Source organism: Gopherus evgoodei, chromosome 2, assembly GCF_007399415.2.
Source record: "Gopherus evgoodei ecotype Sinaloan lineage chromosome 2, rGopEvg1_v1.p, whole genome shotgun sequence".
NCBI classification, from domain to species: Eukaryota; Metazoa; Chordata; order Testudines; family Testudinidae; genus Gopherus; species Gopherus evgoodei.
Genome location: NC_044323.1, coordinates 295004461 through 295019347, shown reverse-complemented (window position 1 = coordinate 295019347; position 14887 = coordinate 295004461). Strand labels below are relative to the sequence as shown.

Below are 14887 nucleotides of genomic sequence, written 5' to 3'. Positions count from 1 at the left end.
TTGGAAACCCCACTGCAGCAAATTCATCCATTATGTCCTGAATGTTGCTGAGAGTCACAGTCTTGTGTAGGGGGAGACAATTAATGGCCCTGCACACTTGCATGACAAGAGCCCTCCCACAGTGGATTTTCCAAATCCAAAATGATTGCTACTGGTCAGTGGGAAATCTGTCACCACCAGTTTCCACAGGGCAATTGCCACGCAATTCTCCACTGTCAATGCAGCTCTCAGTCTGGTGTCCCTGTACGGGAGGGCTGAGGCAAGCTCAGCACACAAATCCAGGAATGTGACCTTGTGTAACTGAAAGTTCTGCAGCAACTGTTTGTCATCCCAAGCCTGCATTATAATGAAATCCCACCACTCAGTCTCATTTTTCAGGCTCAGAAGCAGTGCTCCACCGTTTTCAGCAGCTCCACGAACACTACCACCAAAATTTAATTGGTTCCTGCTACATCCAACAGCAAATGGATCTCCAGGAAAAGTCACCTCATTCCCTTGCAGCTCTGCAAATACTGGAAGATCTTGTGTCCTGTGCTTGTAATGCCCATGACAATAGTGTAGAGTTGCGCAGGTTTAATGCTTCTGTCAGAGATTGTAGACAGTGACAAATCCTGCATGAGTTAATCGGATTTTCAAAATAGGTGTGAAAATTATGAGATAGAAATAGCATTATGGGATGGAGAAAGTTGCATGATGGGAACTTCACCCTGCTGTCCCAGTCACCCCTACATGACTTGTTTCTGCTCCCCCATGCATTGCCAAAGCTTCCCAAAAGAAAGACTGCACTGGATACCTGCCCATGGTGCACTATTCTGTGCCTCGAATCAAGCACTCATGGTGAGAACACGCAGGGCCAACACAAGGAACGAAGTGTGTGTGCACGCAAGCAATATACTAACTGTGGTGGCTTTCTGCCAATGTAACTTGCATTGGCAAAAGTTTGTAACGTAGACATGCTCTCAGATTCAGAAGCAGAACCACCATGAATAATTCAGTCTTTCCTTTAATCTTGGTTTCAAGTAATGAGTGATCAGCAGATAATGGCCCACCCTTCATGGCACAACTTCAAAAGGCTGTGTTTTTGCATAATTGGAGGTGGGGAATCTGTGTTCACCTCCGCCTAAATATTAACACTTTTGTTCCAAAGTCCATCCTTGTCTGGCACACTGTTCAGTATAGTCCTTTGAATCCCCAGGTCTCACATTAGCCACATCTCTCCCAAGTGGTTACATACAGTCCCAGCAGAGGATAGATCTGTGGCAGCCACATGATGCCCCAAAACAGGCTCCACATCTTCTCTGCCCCAGATAAAAGTCTTCTCCAAGGATTTAGGGCTACCTGACAGAGGACAGGGGGTCAGTCACATCTGGAAGGCCAGTAACTATAGAAGAGCCTTTTCCAAATTATAAAAGAAGAAAAACAAAGAATGAAGCAAAATATTCAGTGCAAGTCTTGAGACTATTAGCTCTGATAGATTTTATAATCTACCCTTTTAGGGATAGAACACGGTGCCTTTTTAGGCTAACAAGCTAAAGTTCAGGGTAAGTTAGCATAAGCAAGACACTAATTCCACTGGTGTCATTTACACACCAATGGGGATGATGCAGGAAAAGCAACAAACAGGGCTTGGTAAGATAGTATAAAGCAGGGCAAAAGATGGAGAACCCAATTGCCTTACCCACACTTTCCATGATGTGTTGGTCTTCCTTAAGTCTAACACAAGCCCCTCAGACTAAATTCACCACTGCAGTAAGCACTGCAGTCAGTGGCATTGCACCAGTTTACACCTGTAAGGAGTTTAGCCCCTTGCCTTGCAGTGCCAGGTGCCCATCTATGGTGCTATATATTTTTTGGCTAGAAGTGGTCTTGTGAAGGTTAATGTACATTTACTGTCTGTAAAAAGAAAATTTATATATAGATTTAGGACAAGACAGCCACATATTAAGACAGTAAAAGCAGCAGTATCTCCTGTGGCACCTCACAGACTAACAGACGTATTGGAGCATGAGCTTTCGTGGATGAATACCCACTTAAGAACTGATTCCTCAAGAGAAACTTCAGTTCAAGTCTAACATTTCGGCTTGCTATAAAGAAGACTTCTGGACTTTATCACATTCAGGGACATCTTCCAAATAACAGGCCTTGGTTTTAAACTATCTGCACTTTAAATGGGAATCTCATTAGCTGAAATCCTGTGCCATGCTTCGAAAATATGGGTGTTTATGTCTAACCATAGATTTAAAAAAGAAGGGGGGGGGGAGGAAATAAGCAGATCTTCAAATGCTTTGTTGTTCAAATCAGTCTATACAGGCTACTGTGCTTTTATGGCTTCTGTTCAGCTCAGTCCATTAGACCCTACTTAGAACCAGGAACTGCCTAGTGTAGTCCTGGCTTCAACACTGACTCTGCAATACCTGGGATGAGATATTTCACCTCTCTGCCTCAGCTGAAATAGAGATAATACTTAGCTCTCTCTCTCTGAGGACTTGTCATGTCTGTATATTTTTCTGTGCCTAGACAGCCCCATGCGAGTGTTCATTGTTCTACGAAGCATGAGTCTGAGTCTATGAGTCTGAGTCTATGTTTGTTAAGGTTTAAGGTCCATTCTGGTATCAGCCAGAAGACACGAGTTAAGATATGGTTACAATTTGATGGGCACAAGGTAGAGGAGAAAGGCCCATCAAGTTACTAATGTTCTGAAACCACAGCAAAAGGCAGAACACACTGAGCTCTAAGCAGCTAGAGGAGCTCAGCAGCACAGATGCCTGGACTGGCTCTGCCCTTCACAGCAACTATCAGTGCAATCAAAAATCAATTTTTAATTTGCACAGCTCTCTTGTTCTTTAAGTTTATCTTCTCCAGGACCCAAAGCATCAGCCACTTCTAGAGATGAGATCTCTGCCACTGGAGGCTTTCCCGTGAAAGAGCCTTGACCGCAGTCACCCGTTCTTCCTCGTTTGTGCTTTGCTACAGAATCACAGAAATCAGAGCTGGAACAGGTCCATTAGGTCATCCAGCCTACCACTCAGTCAGCACAGGATTGGTCCCTGCAGGCTATTTCCGAGGGCTTTACCCTTTAGAATTGTTTCACTTGTTTCCAAAATAACAACCTGTTTCTGCTTCAGACTTGACTGCAGTATTGCTCTACAAACTACAGCGCCATGGTCCCCTGCTGGTTCCCAGCAATCATTTGACAGGAAGCGCTAGCTTTCCAAAGCAAAGGAAACCACTCTCCTCTACCCATTCCTTATACTTTAACCTGCAGGACCCACTATTCCAAGCAGAGAGCCTCTGGCTACGGCAGTAAATACTGCATGCGGACAGCATAGCCAACACCTGTATTCAGCCATGAAGAGAACCTCTTACAGCATGAGGACTGGATCACTCTTGAATCTCTTTTGCTTTCAAGTGCTGGTTTTCACAGCCACTGAAGTGGTGCCAAATATATTAACTGTTTCACTGCTGCTTCCCTACTTCCCAATGTGTGCACCACAGCAGTGTGTATCTAGCCTCGCATTCCATCCAAATCCCACTCATATGTAGCGACATAGCAGGTACAATCAGCAGCATTTTTCTGAGGAGCCTGGCGCCTTAGGCAGCAGCAAAGCCATTTAAATTAAAGTTACAATGTAAATAAGGTGCACATGCCAGCCAGAGGCTGCCATGCTGTGGAGATACTGATGAAAAACGTGCATCGGTAAGAGCTAGTAGAGTAACGCCCCCCTCCTGATGGCCAGGGCCGGATTTAGGAAGTGCAGGGCCTGATTCGAACAGTTTCGATGGGGCCCAGGCAGGAATGAATTTAAAACAAACAAACAAACAAACATGGGAGGCTTACTCACCGGGCGGTGCTCCAAGTCTTCGGCAGCGGGTCCTTCACTTGCTCCGGGTCTTCGGCGGCACTGAAGGACCTGTCGCCAAAGTGCCACTGAAGACCCGGAGCGAGTGAAGGACCCGCCACCGAAATGCTACCGAAGAGCTGGAGTGCCGCCAGATGAGTAAAAATTAAAAAGACGCCTCTAGCCAGGGAAGGGATTCTTGGCCACTAGCCCCCCACTCTGGGCAGCCCTGCCACTGGGCACAGGGCCCTCTTAGGGGCAGGGCCTGATTCGGGGGAATTGGTGGAATTGGCCTAAAGCCAGCCCTGCTGACAGCACCTCAGTACTCTGGGACTTTTCAGAGGAGTAGCTCTTGACAGAGTAGACCTACCCCTGAAGTGCTAACAGTAGGCCCACTAACCCCTGGGCACCTCTGACTCAGTCCTCAAGTAACCGACTCAACCCTAGTTTCAAAAGGTACTGCTGGCAGAGCAATGAGCTGCACGGTGCATGTGAGTGTCAGTAGTACATTGCAGAGCACCTTTTGTGGGCAAACAGCAAAGCAGCTCTCTCCTGGAGGGTTCAGGATTTGTATCTATCTATATTTTAATTTTCGGGCCATACTGCTGCAGCCAGGTGTAATTGCACATAAAGGGTGGTGCATACAGGGAATGTGTTTCCACTGAAACTGGAAGGCATTTGAGTCCAGCAGCATTAATAGAGTGAAGCCAAAGTTGGATGATGTGGATTTCCGCGTGGTACTTTTCACACTTGCCACCTTTAGGAAGCAACAGAGCATCTGAAGATAAAGTGGCAGCAGGATTTCTTCCCCCCCCTCAACACACACACTATACTTACCCCAACAGTCAGGACGCATCTGATTGGGGGGTTAGCTGCACCAACTACATCGGGGTGGGCAAACTTTTTGGCCTGAGGGCCACATTGGGGTTGCAAAACTGTATGGAGGGCCGGGTAAGGGAAAGCTGTGCCTCCCCAAACAGCCTGGCCCCTGCCCCCTATTGGATCCCTCCCACTTCCTGCCCCCTGACTGCCCCCCTCAGAACAGCCAACCCATCCACCACAACCCCTGCTCCTTGTCCCCTGACCGCCTCCTCCCAGGACCTCCCCACCCCTAACTGTCCCCAGGACCCCACCCCCTATCCAACACCCCTGCTCCTGGTCCCCTGAGTGCTCTGACCCCATCCACACCCCCACTGCCTGACAGGCCCCCGCGGGACTCCCATGCTTATCCAACCCCCGTCCCCCAACCGCCCCCCCCCAGAACCTCCACCCCCATCCAACCACTCCCTGTCCCCTGACTGTCCCCCGGCCCCCTTACCATGCCACTCAGAGCAGCATGTCTGGCAGCCGCGCCGCTTGGCCAGAGCCAGACACGCCACCGTGCCGCTCGGCAGGGGCTCACAACTCTGCCGCCCAGAGCGCTGCCCGCCCAGCGCGCATCTCGGAGTTAACTAGAGTTGGGTGAAGTTTTTCAGACAAATAGTTTATTTGCCAGAAAAAAAAAAAAAGAAAAGAAAAATCTGTTTCAGTCGACCCAGAGCTATTGCAAATGTAACACAGATTTGTCAGATTCTAGCAGGGGGAAAGAAATCAGGCTAGGTTTGCAAGGCTGGAGGAGGTGGTGGTCCCGTAACTTTCAGGCCAGTGATTCGAGCACTTACCTGGGATGTGGGAGATCAGGTTCAACTCCCTGCAGAGTGCCCTGGCCATCAGGCTGTAGAGTTAGTATTTATAAGACGTAGAACAGCTTCAACAGGAGAAAATGAGACATCTCCAAGTTCCAGAATAACCTATCGCCTGCCTGGTGGTCAGGGCACTAGGGGGGCGGCCAGGGTTCAAATCCCTATGTCAGAGCAGGGTTTTGAATTGGTGAGCACCCTAATCGCGGGGCAAAAAAGTTAAGGGGGGCAGCAGCTCCTCCTCCTTCTGTCTTGAGAATCCAGTGCCTGGCCACAGGAAGTTTCAGCTCAAACATGTTCCATCTGATCCGAAATGGACTTTTTCGATTCACCAACATTTTTCAAATTCAGTTTGACTCAAATAAATACATTGTAACCACCTGACAACCAAAATAAATAAATAAATAAATAAAAATCAGGTATTGGCCCATTTCTAGAGCTAACTTCATCCTCTGAGATGCAGGGGGAGTTTCCCCCTCTCAGACCTACTGACTGTCTCTGCAGATTCAGACGGAAATGGCTGCAGCAGTTACACTCTGGTCATATTTGGAAGCTCTTCTTCAGTCACAAGGGCTGGAAACAGCTTTTATAAAAAACAGCTGCTGATATCCTGCTGTCATAACATTTCTTCCCAGATCTGGACCTTAGCGTCCAAAATATGGGTGTTAGCATGAAAACCTCCAAGCTTAGTTACCAGCTTGGACCAGGTAATTGCTGCCACCAGCCAGGAATTATACAGTGCCTAGCTCACTTTGGTCTCCCCAAAACCTTCCCTGGGGGACCCCAAGACTCAGATTCCTTGAGTCTCACAACAAAGGGGAATAAACCATTTCCCTTCCCCCTCCACCCCTCCAGGTGTTCCCTCCCTGGGTTCCTGGAGAGATATACAGAAGCAAGCTCCGTGAATCTAAACAAAGGGATTCCACCCTCCCTGCTTCAAGTCCTTGAAACACAAGCACCGAGAGATCTAACCTCTCTCCCTCCTCACCCAGAAGGTATGCAAAGTCAGGCTTAGTAAATATAACACAAAGAGATTTTTCCCCCTGACTTCTTCCTCCCACCAATCCCCTGGTAAGCTGCAGACTCAATTCCCTGGAGTCCCCACTAAAGAAAAACTCCAACAGGTCTTCAAAAGAAATCTTTATATAAAAAGAATGAAAAAGGACATAAAATGGTCTCTGTATTAAGGTGACAATATACAGGGTCAATTGCTTAAAGGAAAAAAATGAATAAACAGCCTTATCCAAAAAGAATACAATTTAACACATTCCAGCAACTACACACATGTAAATACAAAAGAAAACAATATAAACCTATTGTCTTACTATCCTTGTACTTACAACTTGGAAACAGAAGAAGATTAGAAAGCCAGGAGATAGAAAGATCACTCTCAGAGACGAGAAAAGGAACAGACCAAGAACAAAGGACTCACACCCAAAACTTCCCTCCACCCAGATTTGAAAAAGTCTTGTTTCCTGATTGGTCCTCTGGTTAGGTGTTTCAGGTTACTGTTGTTACCCCTTTACAGGCAAAAGAACATTAACCCTTAGCTATCTGTTTATGACACCTGCCATAATCACTTGACTCCAGGAGATGAGGCCCTAGCCATGGTCCTACAGGACCAATGCTTCAATCCAGCGCTTGGCAGGTATGGCAGTGCTATCGTTCTCCTCTGGCACAAGTACACAGGCTAGAGAGACAAAGTTGCCATCAAACCATTTCCAGGTACAGAGGGCAGATATTATGCTTCAGCTCATGTATTGTTTCCACTGCTGTGAAACCCCACATTCATCACAGTTCACACAGGAGACTCTACAAGGAGGAATCTGGATGCGGTGCCTTTATTTCTACTTGTAACCTAGGACCTACTGTACATTTGCCAATGCTTATAGAATTAGGACTCACTTTCTGAATGTACATGAGCCATGACTGAATTGTGGAGAAAGGGGAGGAGGGAGATTGCATGGGGGACTGGAGAGAAAGTTCCCAAGAAGCCACCCTATGTTTTATTCTCTCAGCCTGGTGCTGGCTCTTGCTAGAGAGTGTTACCCATTTTCCAGCATTACAGGGTAACGCTCTTTCATTTCCAGGCCCAGTTTAATTCACTTCACCCTTCTAAGCCTTTGCATTCTGCAGCACAGCAACCTGGCATTTGAAGCAGTGGGAGCTTTTAATGATCTGCAATGTCACAATTAGTGTCTGCAGAACACCACACCTGTAAAGACAGGCACTAAACAAGAGTGGGTATTACCGCTGAAAGGAAAATGGATCTCTCTCTTCTTTCAGGAAGCCGCTGAGCATGCACATGCTGCTGCTGCCTGCAGAAAAACACAGGACCATCCTCACAGAAAATTAAAGCCTCCCATTCCAATTCTAGTTAATGCCTCATACTTCTGCCGGGAGAAGGCCCAAACTTCCGTTTTCTGAGACAAGCTTGACAGCAGCTGTACCTAACTGGCACGAAAAGGAACAAACCACAGTTTAATATACAGGTGTACTCCACAGAAGTAACAGATTCCAAGAGGCAAAGCTTCCATCTTGAGCAGAGAGGCTACTGCATATGCACCAGTGCATACTGTATTGGGAGCCACAGCCTCTGGCAGCTGCACCTCCATATTAGTGGTGAGGGCTGCTGCAATTTTCTTAGTGTAATAATAAATAAATAAATAAATAATCATCACCCCCATATAGCTCTTATAGAGCACTTTGTAAAGCACTTGGAGCTCCACCAATGCAAAGGGCAGTACGTATTGAAATGAGAGGTCAGATTGACTCTCTGAAGCCCAAGAAAGATTTGGAAGAGAGCCAGTCGGAAACTTTAGAAGATTTGTTCATTAAAGAGAAAGGATGGTTCACTGGTTAAGATAGCCTAGGACTTGTGAGACCTGAGTTCCAGTCTCTATTTTGCCACAGACTTCCTGTGTGATCTTGGACAAATCACTTAGTCTCTATGCCTCAGTTCCCCATCTGTATAATGAGGAAAGTATCATAGAAATATAGGACTGAAAGGACCTTGATAGGTCATCTACCCAGTCCCCAGCTCTGAGGCAGGACTAAGCATTATCTAGACCCTCCCTGACAGGTGTTTATCTAACCTGTTCTTAAAAACCAACAATGATGAAGATTCCACAACCTCCTCAAGTAATTTGTTCCAGTGTTTAACCACCCTGTCAGTTAGGAAGTTTTTCCTAAAGACTAACCTAAATCTCACTTGCTTCAGTTTAAACCCATTATTTCTTATCCTGTCATCCAGGGATAACAGCACTGCCCTGCATCACATCTTGAATAGTGGTCGCCCCATCTCAAAAAAGATACACAGAACTGGAAAAGGTACAGAAAAGGGACACACAAGTGATTAGGGATATGGAACAGCTTCCATATGAGGAGAGATTAATAAGACTGGGATTTTTCAGCTTTGAAAAGAGATGACTAAGGGGGGATATGATAGAGGTTTATGAAACCATGACTGGTGCGGAGAAAGTAAATATGGAAGTGTTATTTACGCCTTCTCATAACACAAGAACTAAGCATCACCAAGTGAAATTAATAGGCATCAGGTTTCAAACAAACAAAAGGAAGTATTTCTTCACACAACGCACAGTGAACCTGTGGAACTCTTTGCCAGAGGATGTTGTGAAGGCCAAGACCATAACAGGGTTCAAAAAAGAACTAGATAAGTTCATGGAGGATAGGTCCATCAATGGCTACTAGCCAGGATAGACAGGAACGCAAAACCATGCTCTGAAGCATCCCTAGCCCTGTTTGCCAGAAGCAGGGAATGGGCGACAGACAGGATGGATCACTTGATGACTGTCTGTTCTGTTCATTCTCTCTGAAGCACCTGTCTCTGGCCATTGTCAGAAGACTGGGCTAGATGGACCACTGGTTTGACCCAGTACGGCTGTTCTTATGCTGTTATGAGAGTAAATTAATTAAAAGATTGGGGATGCCCAGATATTATGTTAATAGGGCCAGATAAGTACCTAAGGGATCAATTTATCTTTCTTAAGGTCCAACAACCCTGCTGAAGGTCTGGTTGGGGCTATAGAAGGGTTATGCCTTGCTAGCACTGACACAAATTATTCACATTTACCACAGTACTGGTTGCAATTTAAGGTGGTGATCTTGGTCTACAAGCCTTACCCTGTTTCAATTGGTTAGTTTAGCCACTGCCATTCCCTGTTCCCAATGGGGTGTTAGCACTATGCGTCTATAGATTCAGGCACTGGGGATCTGGAGGCAGAGCACTCACTTCTGGAAATCACTTCCCCTATTAGCCTGAGAAAAACCAAATGTAGTGAGTGACCTTCAGGTCATGGAACAGTTATTTATTCTGGTAGTACCCTCAGTATGCTGAGTGCTGTCCTCACAGCTAGGGCAGGGCCTATCTAAGATGACAAATGACACCCGAAGGCTGGAGGAGAGGAATGCAATCAAAAATATGTAAGAATTTTATATACATTTTAAAATGAAACATCCAGTAACTATACCAACTTCCCCTCCACCTATTCAGCATTAGTTGGTCAGTTCCTTGTAGACATCACAGAAGTGTATCTTGAGAATGAACCGGAAGGAGGTGAAGAGTGTAATAAGAAAAGCCACAGTGGAGTTTGAAGAACGGCTAGCCAAAAACTCCAAAAAGGTAATAACAAAATGTTTTTTTAAGTACATCAGAAGCAAGAAGCCTGCTAAACAACCAGTGGGGCCCCTTGACGATCAAAATACAAAAGATGCGCTTAGTAGGTGACAAATCTGAGGAACTGTCACAGACGGAAGTGTCACCAGAGGAGGTTTTGGAATTATTTGATAAACTCAACATTAAGAAGTCACCGGGACCAGATGGCATTCACCCAAGAGTTCTGAAAGAACTCAAATATGAAGTTGTGGAACTATTAACTAAGGTTTGTAACCTGTCCTTTAAATCTGCTTCGGTACCCAATGACTGGAAGTTAGCTAATGTAACGCCAATATTTAAAAAGGGCTCTAGAGGTGATCCCGGCAATTACAGACTGGTAAGTCTAATGTCGGTACCGGGCAAACAAGTTGAAACAATAGTTAAGAATAAAATTGTCAGACACATAGAAAAACAAACACTGTTGAGCAATAGTCAACATGGTTTCTGTAAAGGGAAATCGTGTCTTACTAATCTATTAGAGTTCTTTGAAGGGGTCAACAAACATGTGGACAAGGGGGATCCAGTGGACATAGTGTACTTAGATTTCCAGAAAGCCTTTGACAAGGTCCGTCACCAAAGGCTCTTACGTAAATTAAGCTGTCATGGGATAAAAGGGAAGGTCCTTTCATGGATTGAGAACTGGCTAAAAGACAGGGAACAAAGGGTAGGAATTAATGGTAAATTCTCAGAATGGAGAGGGGTAACTAGTGGTGTTCCCCAAGGGTCAGTCCTAGGATCAATCCAATTCAATTTATTCATAAAAGATCTGGAGAAAGGGGTAATCAGTGAGGTGGCAAAGCTTGCAGATGATACTAAACTACTCAAGATAGTTAAGACCAAAGCAGATTGTGAAGAACTTCAAAAAGATCTCACAAAACTAAGTGATTGGGCAACAAAATGGCAAATGAAATTTAATATGGATAAATGTAAAGTGATGCACATTGGAAAAAATATCCTCAACTACACATACAATATGATGGAGGCTAATTTAGCTACAACGAGTCAGGAAAAAGATCTTGGCGTCATCGTGGATAGTTCTCTGAAGATGTCCACGCAGTGTGCAGAGGCAGTCAAAAAAGCAAACAAGATGTTAGGAATCATTAAAAAGGGGACAGAGAATAAGACTGAGAATATATTATTGCCCTTATATAAATCCATGGTACGCCCACATCTTGAATACTGTGTATAGATGTGGTCTCCTCACCTCAAAAAAGAGATATTCTAGCACTAGAAAAGGTTCAGAAAACGGCAACTAAAATGATTAGGGGTTTGGAGAGGGTCCCATATGAGGAAAGATTAAAGAGGCTAGGCCTCTTCAGCTTGGAAAAGAGGAGACTAAGGGGAGATATGATAGAGGTCTATAAAATCATGAGTGATGTGGAGAAAGTGGATAAGGAAAAGTTATTTACTTATTCCCATAATACAAGAACTAGGGGTCACCAAATGAAATTAATAGGTAGCAGGTTTAAAACAAATAAAAGGAAGTTCTTCTTCACACAGCGCACAGTCAACTTGTGGAACTCCTTACCTGAGGAGGTTGTGAAGGCTGGGACTATAACAATGTTTAAAAGGGAACTGGATAAATTCATGGTGGCTAAGTCCATAAATGGCTATTAGCCAGGAAGGGTAAAGAATGGTGTCCCTAGCCTCTGTTCATCAGAGGATGGAGATGGATGGCTGGAGAGAGATCACTTGATCATTGCCTGTTAGCTTCACTCCCTCTGGGGCACCTGGCATTGGCCACTGTCGGAAGACAGGATACTGGGCTAGATGGACCTTTGGTCTGACCCAGTATGGCCGTTCTTATGTTCTAAGGTAGTGGCCTTCTGAATCAGTTCACGGAAGGCATTCTGTGTGTAGGGAAGTATAAAGAAAGCATGATGCAGACATGCGGGAAGACCCAGTTGATATCACTGGCATAGCAGAGGGATAGCGGGGTTCAAGAAGCAAGGAGGATAAATCAGATGGCTTAGAGTTGCCAGGGCCTTGAAGGAGAAGATGAGAAATTTGAACTTAATGGGGCAGACAAGAGAAATCAGTAGAGGGATTCAAAGATGAGGTAAGACACTCTGCATGATGGACAAGCCAGAATATGAAGTTGGCTGCTGTATTTTGAATAGACAGTAGAGGGCATCAGGGAGGCAGACGGGTTACAACAAAGCAACACAGGAAACAGCCACAATCTAACTGAGAGTTTCCCTGAAGCTACATCTACACTTGGAGCTAGGGGTGGGATTCCCAGCCTGCTTAGACATACTCGCCCTAGCTCTCGTCAAGCTAGTGCACTAAGAATAGGAGTGTGGCTGCAGTCACACGAGAAGCAGCAAGCAGCGGCATGGACTAGCTGCCTCAGGTTGTGCACTCATAGGATCTAGGCAGGTTTTTACTTGGTTGACTAGCCCAGGCCACCACTCATGACTACACTACTATTTTTAGAGCACTAGCTTGAAAAGAGCTAGCATGAGTATATTTACAGAAGCTGAGAATCACCCTCAAGAGTAGACTTGGCCAGAGAGAGGGAAACTGCATCTTTAGAACAGAAGCTCTTCAGGGCAGATATTGCCTCCATTGTGTTTGTGTGACATTCAGCAAACAGGGTAGAGATCCCAATTAAAGCCTTTGGACTACCAGACTATGGACGTTTACTAACAGTAGTAATGGCTGGAATGAGTGGAGGGTGGGAAATGAGTAGTTGCTAGAATGGAAACTGAATGAATATTACATCCAGAGGTTTGCAATGGGATCATTTTTAGGAATAAACTCCCATTTATACCCTCTGTAGGTAGTAAGTAATAAATAAATAAAATAAATAAATAAAAGGGTTTATATAGCCTGCAGGCTGCATCCACAAGATGGCGGTGTAACAGGAACACAGCTCAAATTCCCAGGAAAGCGCAGTGGTGCCACGTGCACTGTAAGAGGACTAATGCAGCATAACTGTACAGGTAACCCAGCACTACTATACTCAGCACTGCCATAGTGCATTCCACCAGAGAATCTCCAAGGGTTTTTACAAAGCTCAGGTTTCTCTCCATTCTACAAATGGAGAAACAGACAGGGTAAGTGATTTCCCCATGGTATCACACCACTTCAGTGGCACAGCCAGGAAGATCTAACACCCAGCCCTGGGTCTAACCACTAGACCATGCCATGGCACTGCTATGTAGACTGGAAGAAAGTAAAACCCTAGTTACAAGCACAGATTTCTCTGCCAAGTATCTGCAAATGGCAAGAGTGCAATTTCAGGGAGACATGTGGCTGGGGATTTTATTTACATTCCAATAATATACATTTTAAGGGAGAAAAAATAGGTACATAGGCATCAAAACTGTAAATCAACAACAGTACAGAACAGGGGTGCAAAGAAGGTGCAATGCAGCTGTCGGACCGGAGAGCACAGTTTTTGTGCCTACATACCAGGAAACTTGGCTTTGTATTTTTATTCAATTTGAAAATCCCCTTTTTAAAAGAGAAAGTCACCCCTGCTGGAAAACACCTGAGTCAGCACAAACAGATCAGCCCAGCAGACTGTATTCGCGATGAGATACAGAAAAGGGATAAAAGTCACTTGCCTTGGAAATAGGTCTGGTGGAGAGCTTATGTTCCATTTTGTGAAATATGGCGCATTTCTAAGTTTAGAATATTGCTTTTCCTAAGTGTTTTTAGGAGACAGCACTATGTTACACCTGCGGGTCGGCACAGAGGTATCCCTGCAGTCAGAGGCAGTGACACCCCTTCATCCAACACATAATTGCTTTATGAATGAATGACATTGCCCTCTTGCACATGGCCCATTAGTACTTTAGCTAGAAAAGCTATCCTCTAGTACAGCTGTCCCCAAAGTACAGGGAGAGTCCTCCCTTAAGCGGGCATGGAGGAACATCCGGGGTGGGGCAGGGCGCAGGCCAGCCCCCACAGGGGATCAGGGAGGGAGCACGCACCACCCAGCCCCACTCCCAGCCCGGGGTGGCATGGACACATTCTATTACTGGTAAGGGGGGCAGGGAGGATACGAGAGGAAGTTTGGGCACCGCTGCTCTGGCTCTCAGTTCATCCAGGGAAGGGGTGAGTTACACAGGATCTGTCGCTTGCAGCACAAATCCATTACAGCTTCCCCCTGGCTGAGGGTATTTCACTACCCATCAGTCTACGTCACATGCTGTGTAGAGACAGTTCTGCTTTACCTTTCTGGTTCTTCTTTCACTACAGCAAACTGGGCTGACTGACGGTTTGACCTCGTCTGATCCTGCACCTTCTCGCTGCCTTCCAGCTCCTGCTCCAGGGAGGAGCTGGTGCTGCCCTCCCTGCTGACATTGCTGCTCCGCCCAGGGCTGTTCTCCGTGGAGGCCCTCGGTGACTCGGTGTTCTGCTTCAGGGTCTGCAGCTTGGCCAGCGGGATGATGTCACAGTTCTGCGGCCGGTGCCATACGGTCCGCTGGGTGGTGGCGTTGTAGTAGTAGAACCGTGAGGTGTTCGGGTCGAACAGTTCCCACCACTGGTTCTCGCTGGTGCGCTTTACGCGGACGCCAGCAGGCGGATCCCACACACACTCCCCTGTGATGAGGTTGGCGTACATGCGCTCCCGCGTTCGAGGCTCTATGATTTCCACCCATTCCAGCCTGAGGGAGAACAAAGAGAGACAATGAAAAAGCTGTTGCAGTTGCCCAGAACTAGCTAGGAAGGCAGGGTGGAGA

At 46.0% G+C, this 14887-nt stretch overlaps 1 protein-coding gene across 2 annotated transcripts in view; it reads right to left on the bottom strand.

The window, feature by feature from the left end:
• The window catches only part of ARHGAP39 (Rho GTPase activating protein 39), a 402448-nt gene that overhangs the window by 257844 nt on the left and 129717 nt on the right, over positions 1-14887 (bottom strand). For both annotated transcript variants that reach the window (XM_030553957.1, XM_030553958.1), the window contains exon 2: positions 14378-14812. In XM_030553957.1, the coding sequence (XP_030409817.1) occupies positions 14378-14812 (435 nt within the window). The remainder of the gene's footprint in view (positions 1-14377; positions 14813-14887) is intronic.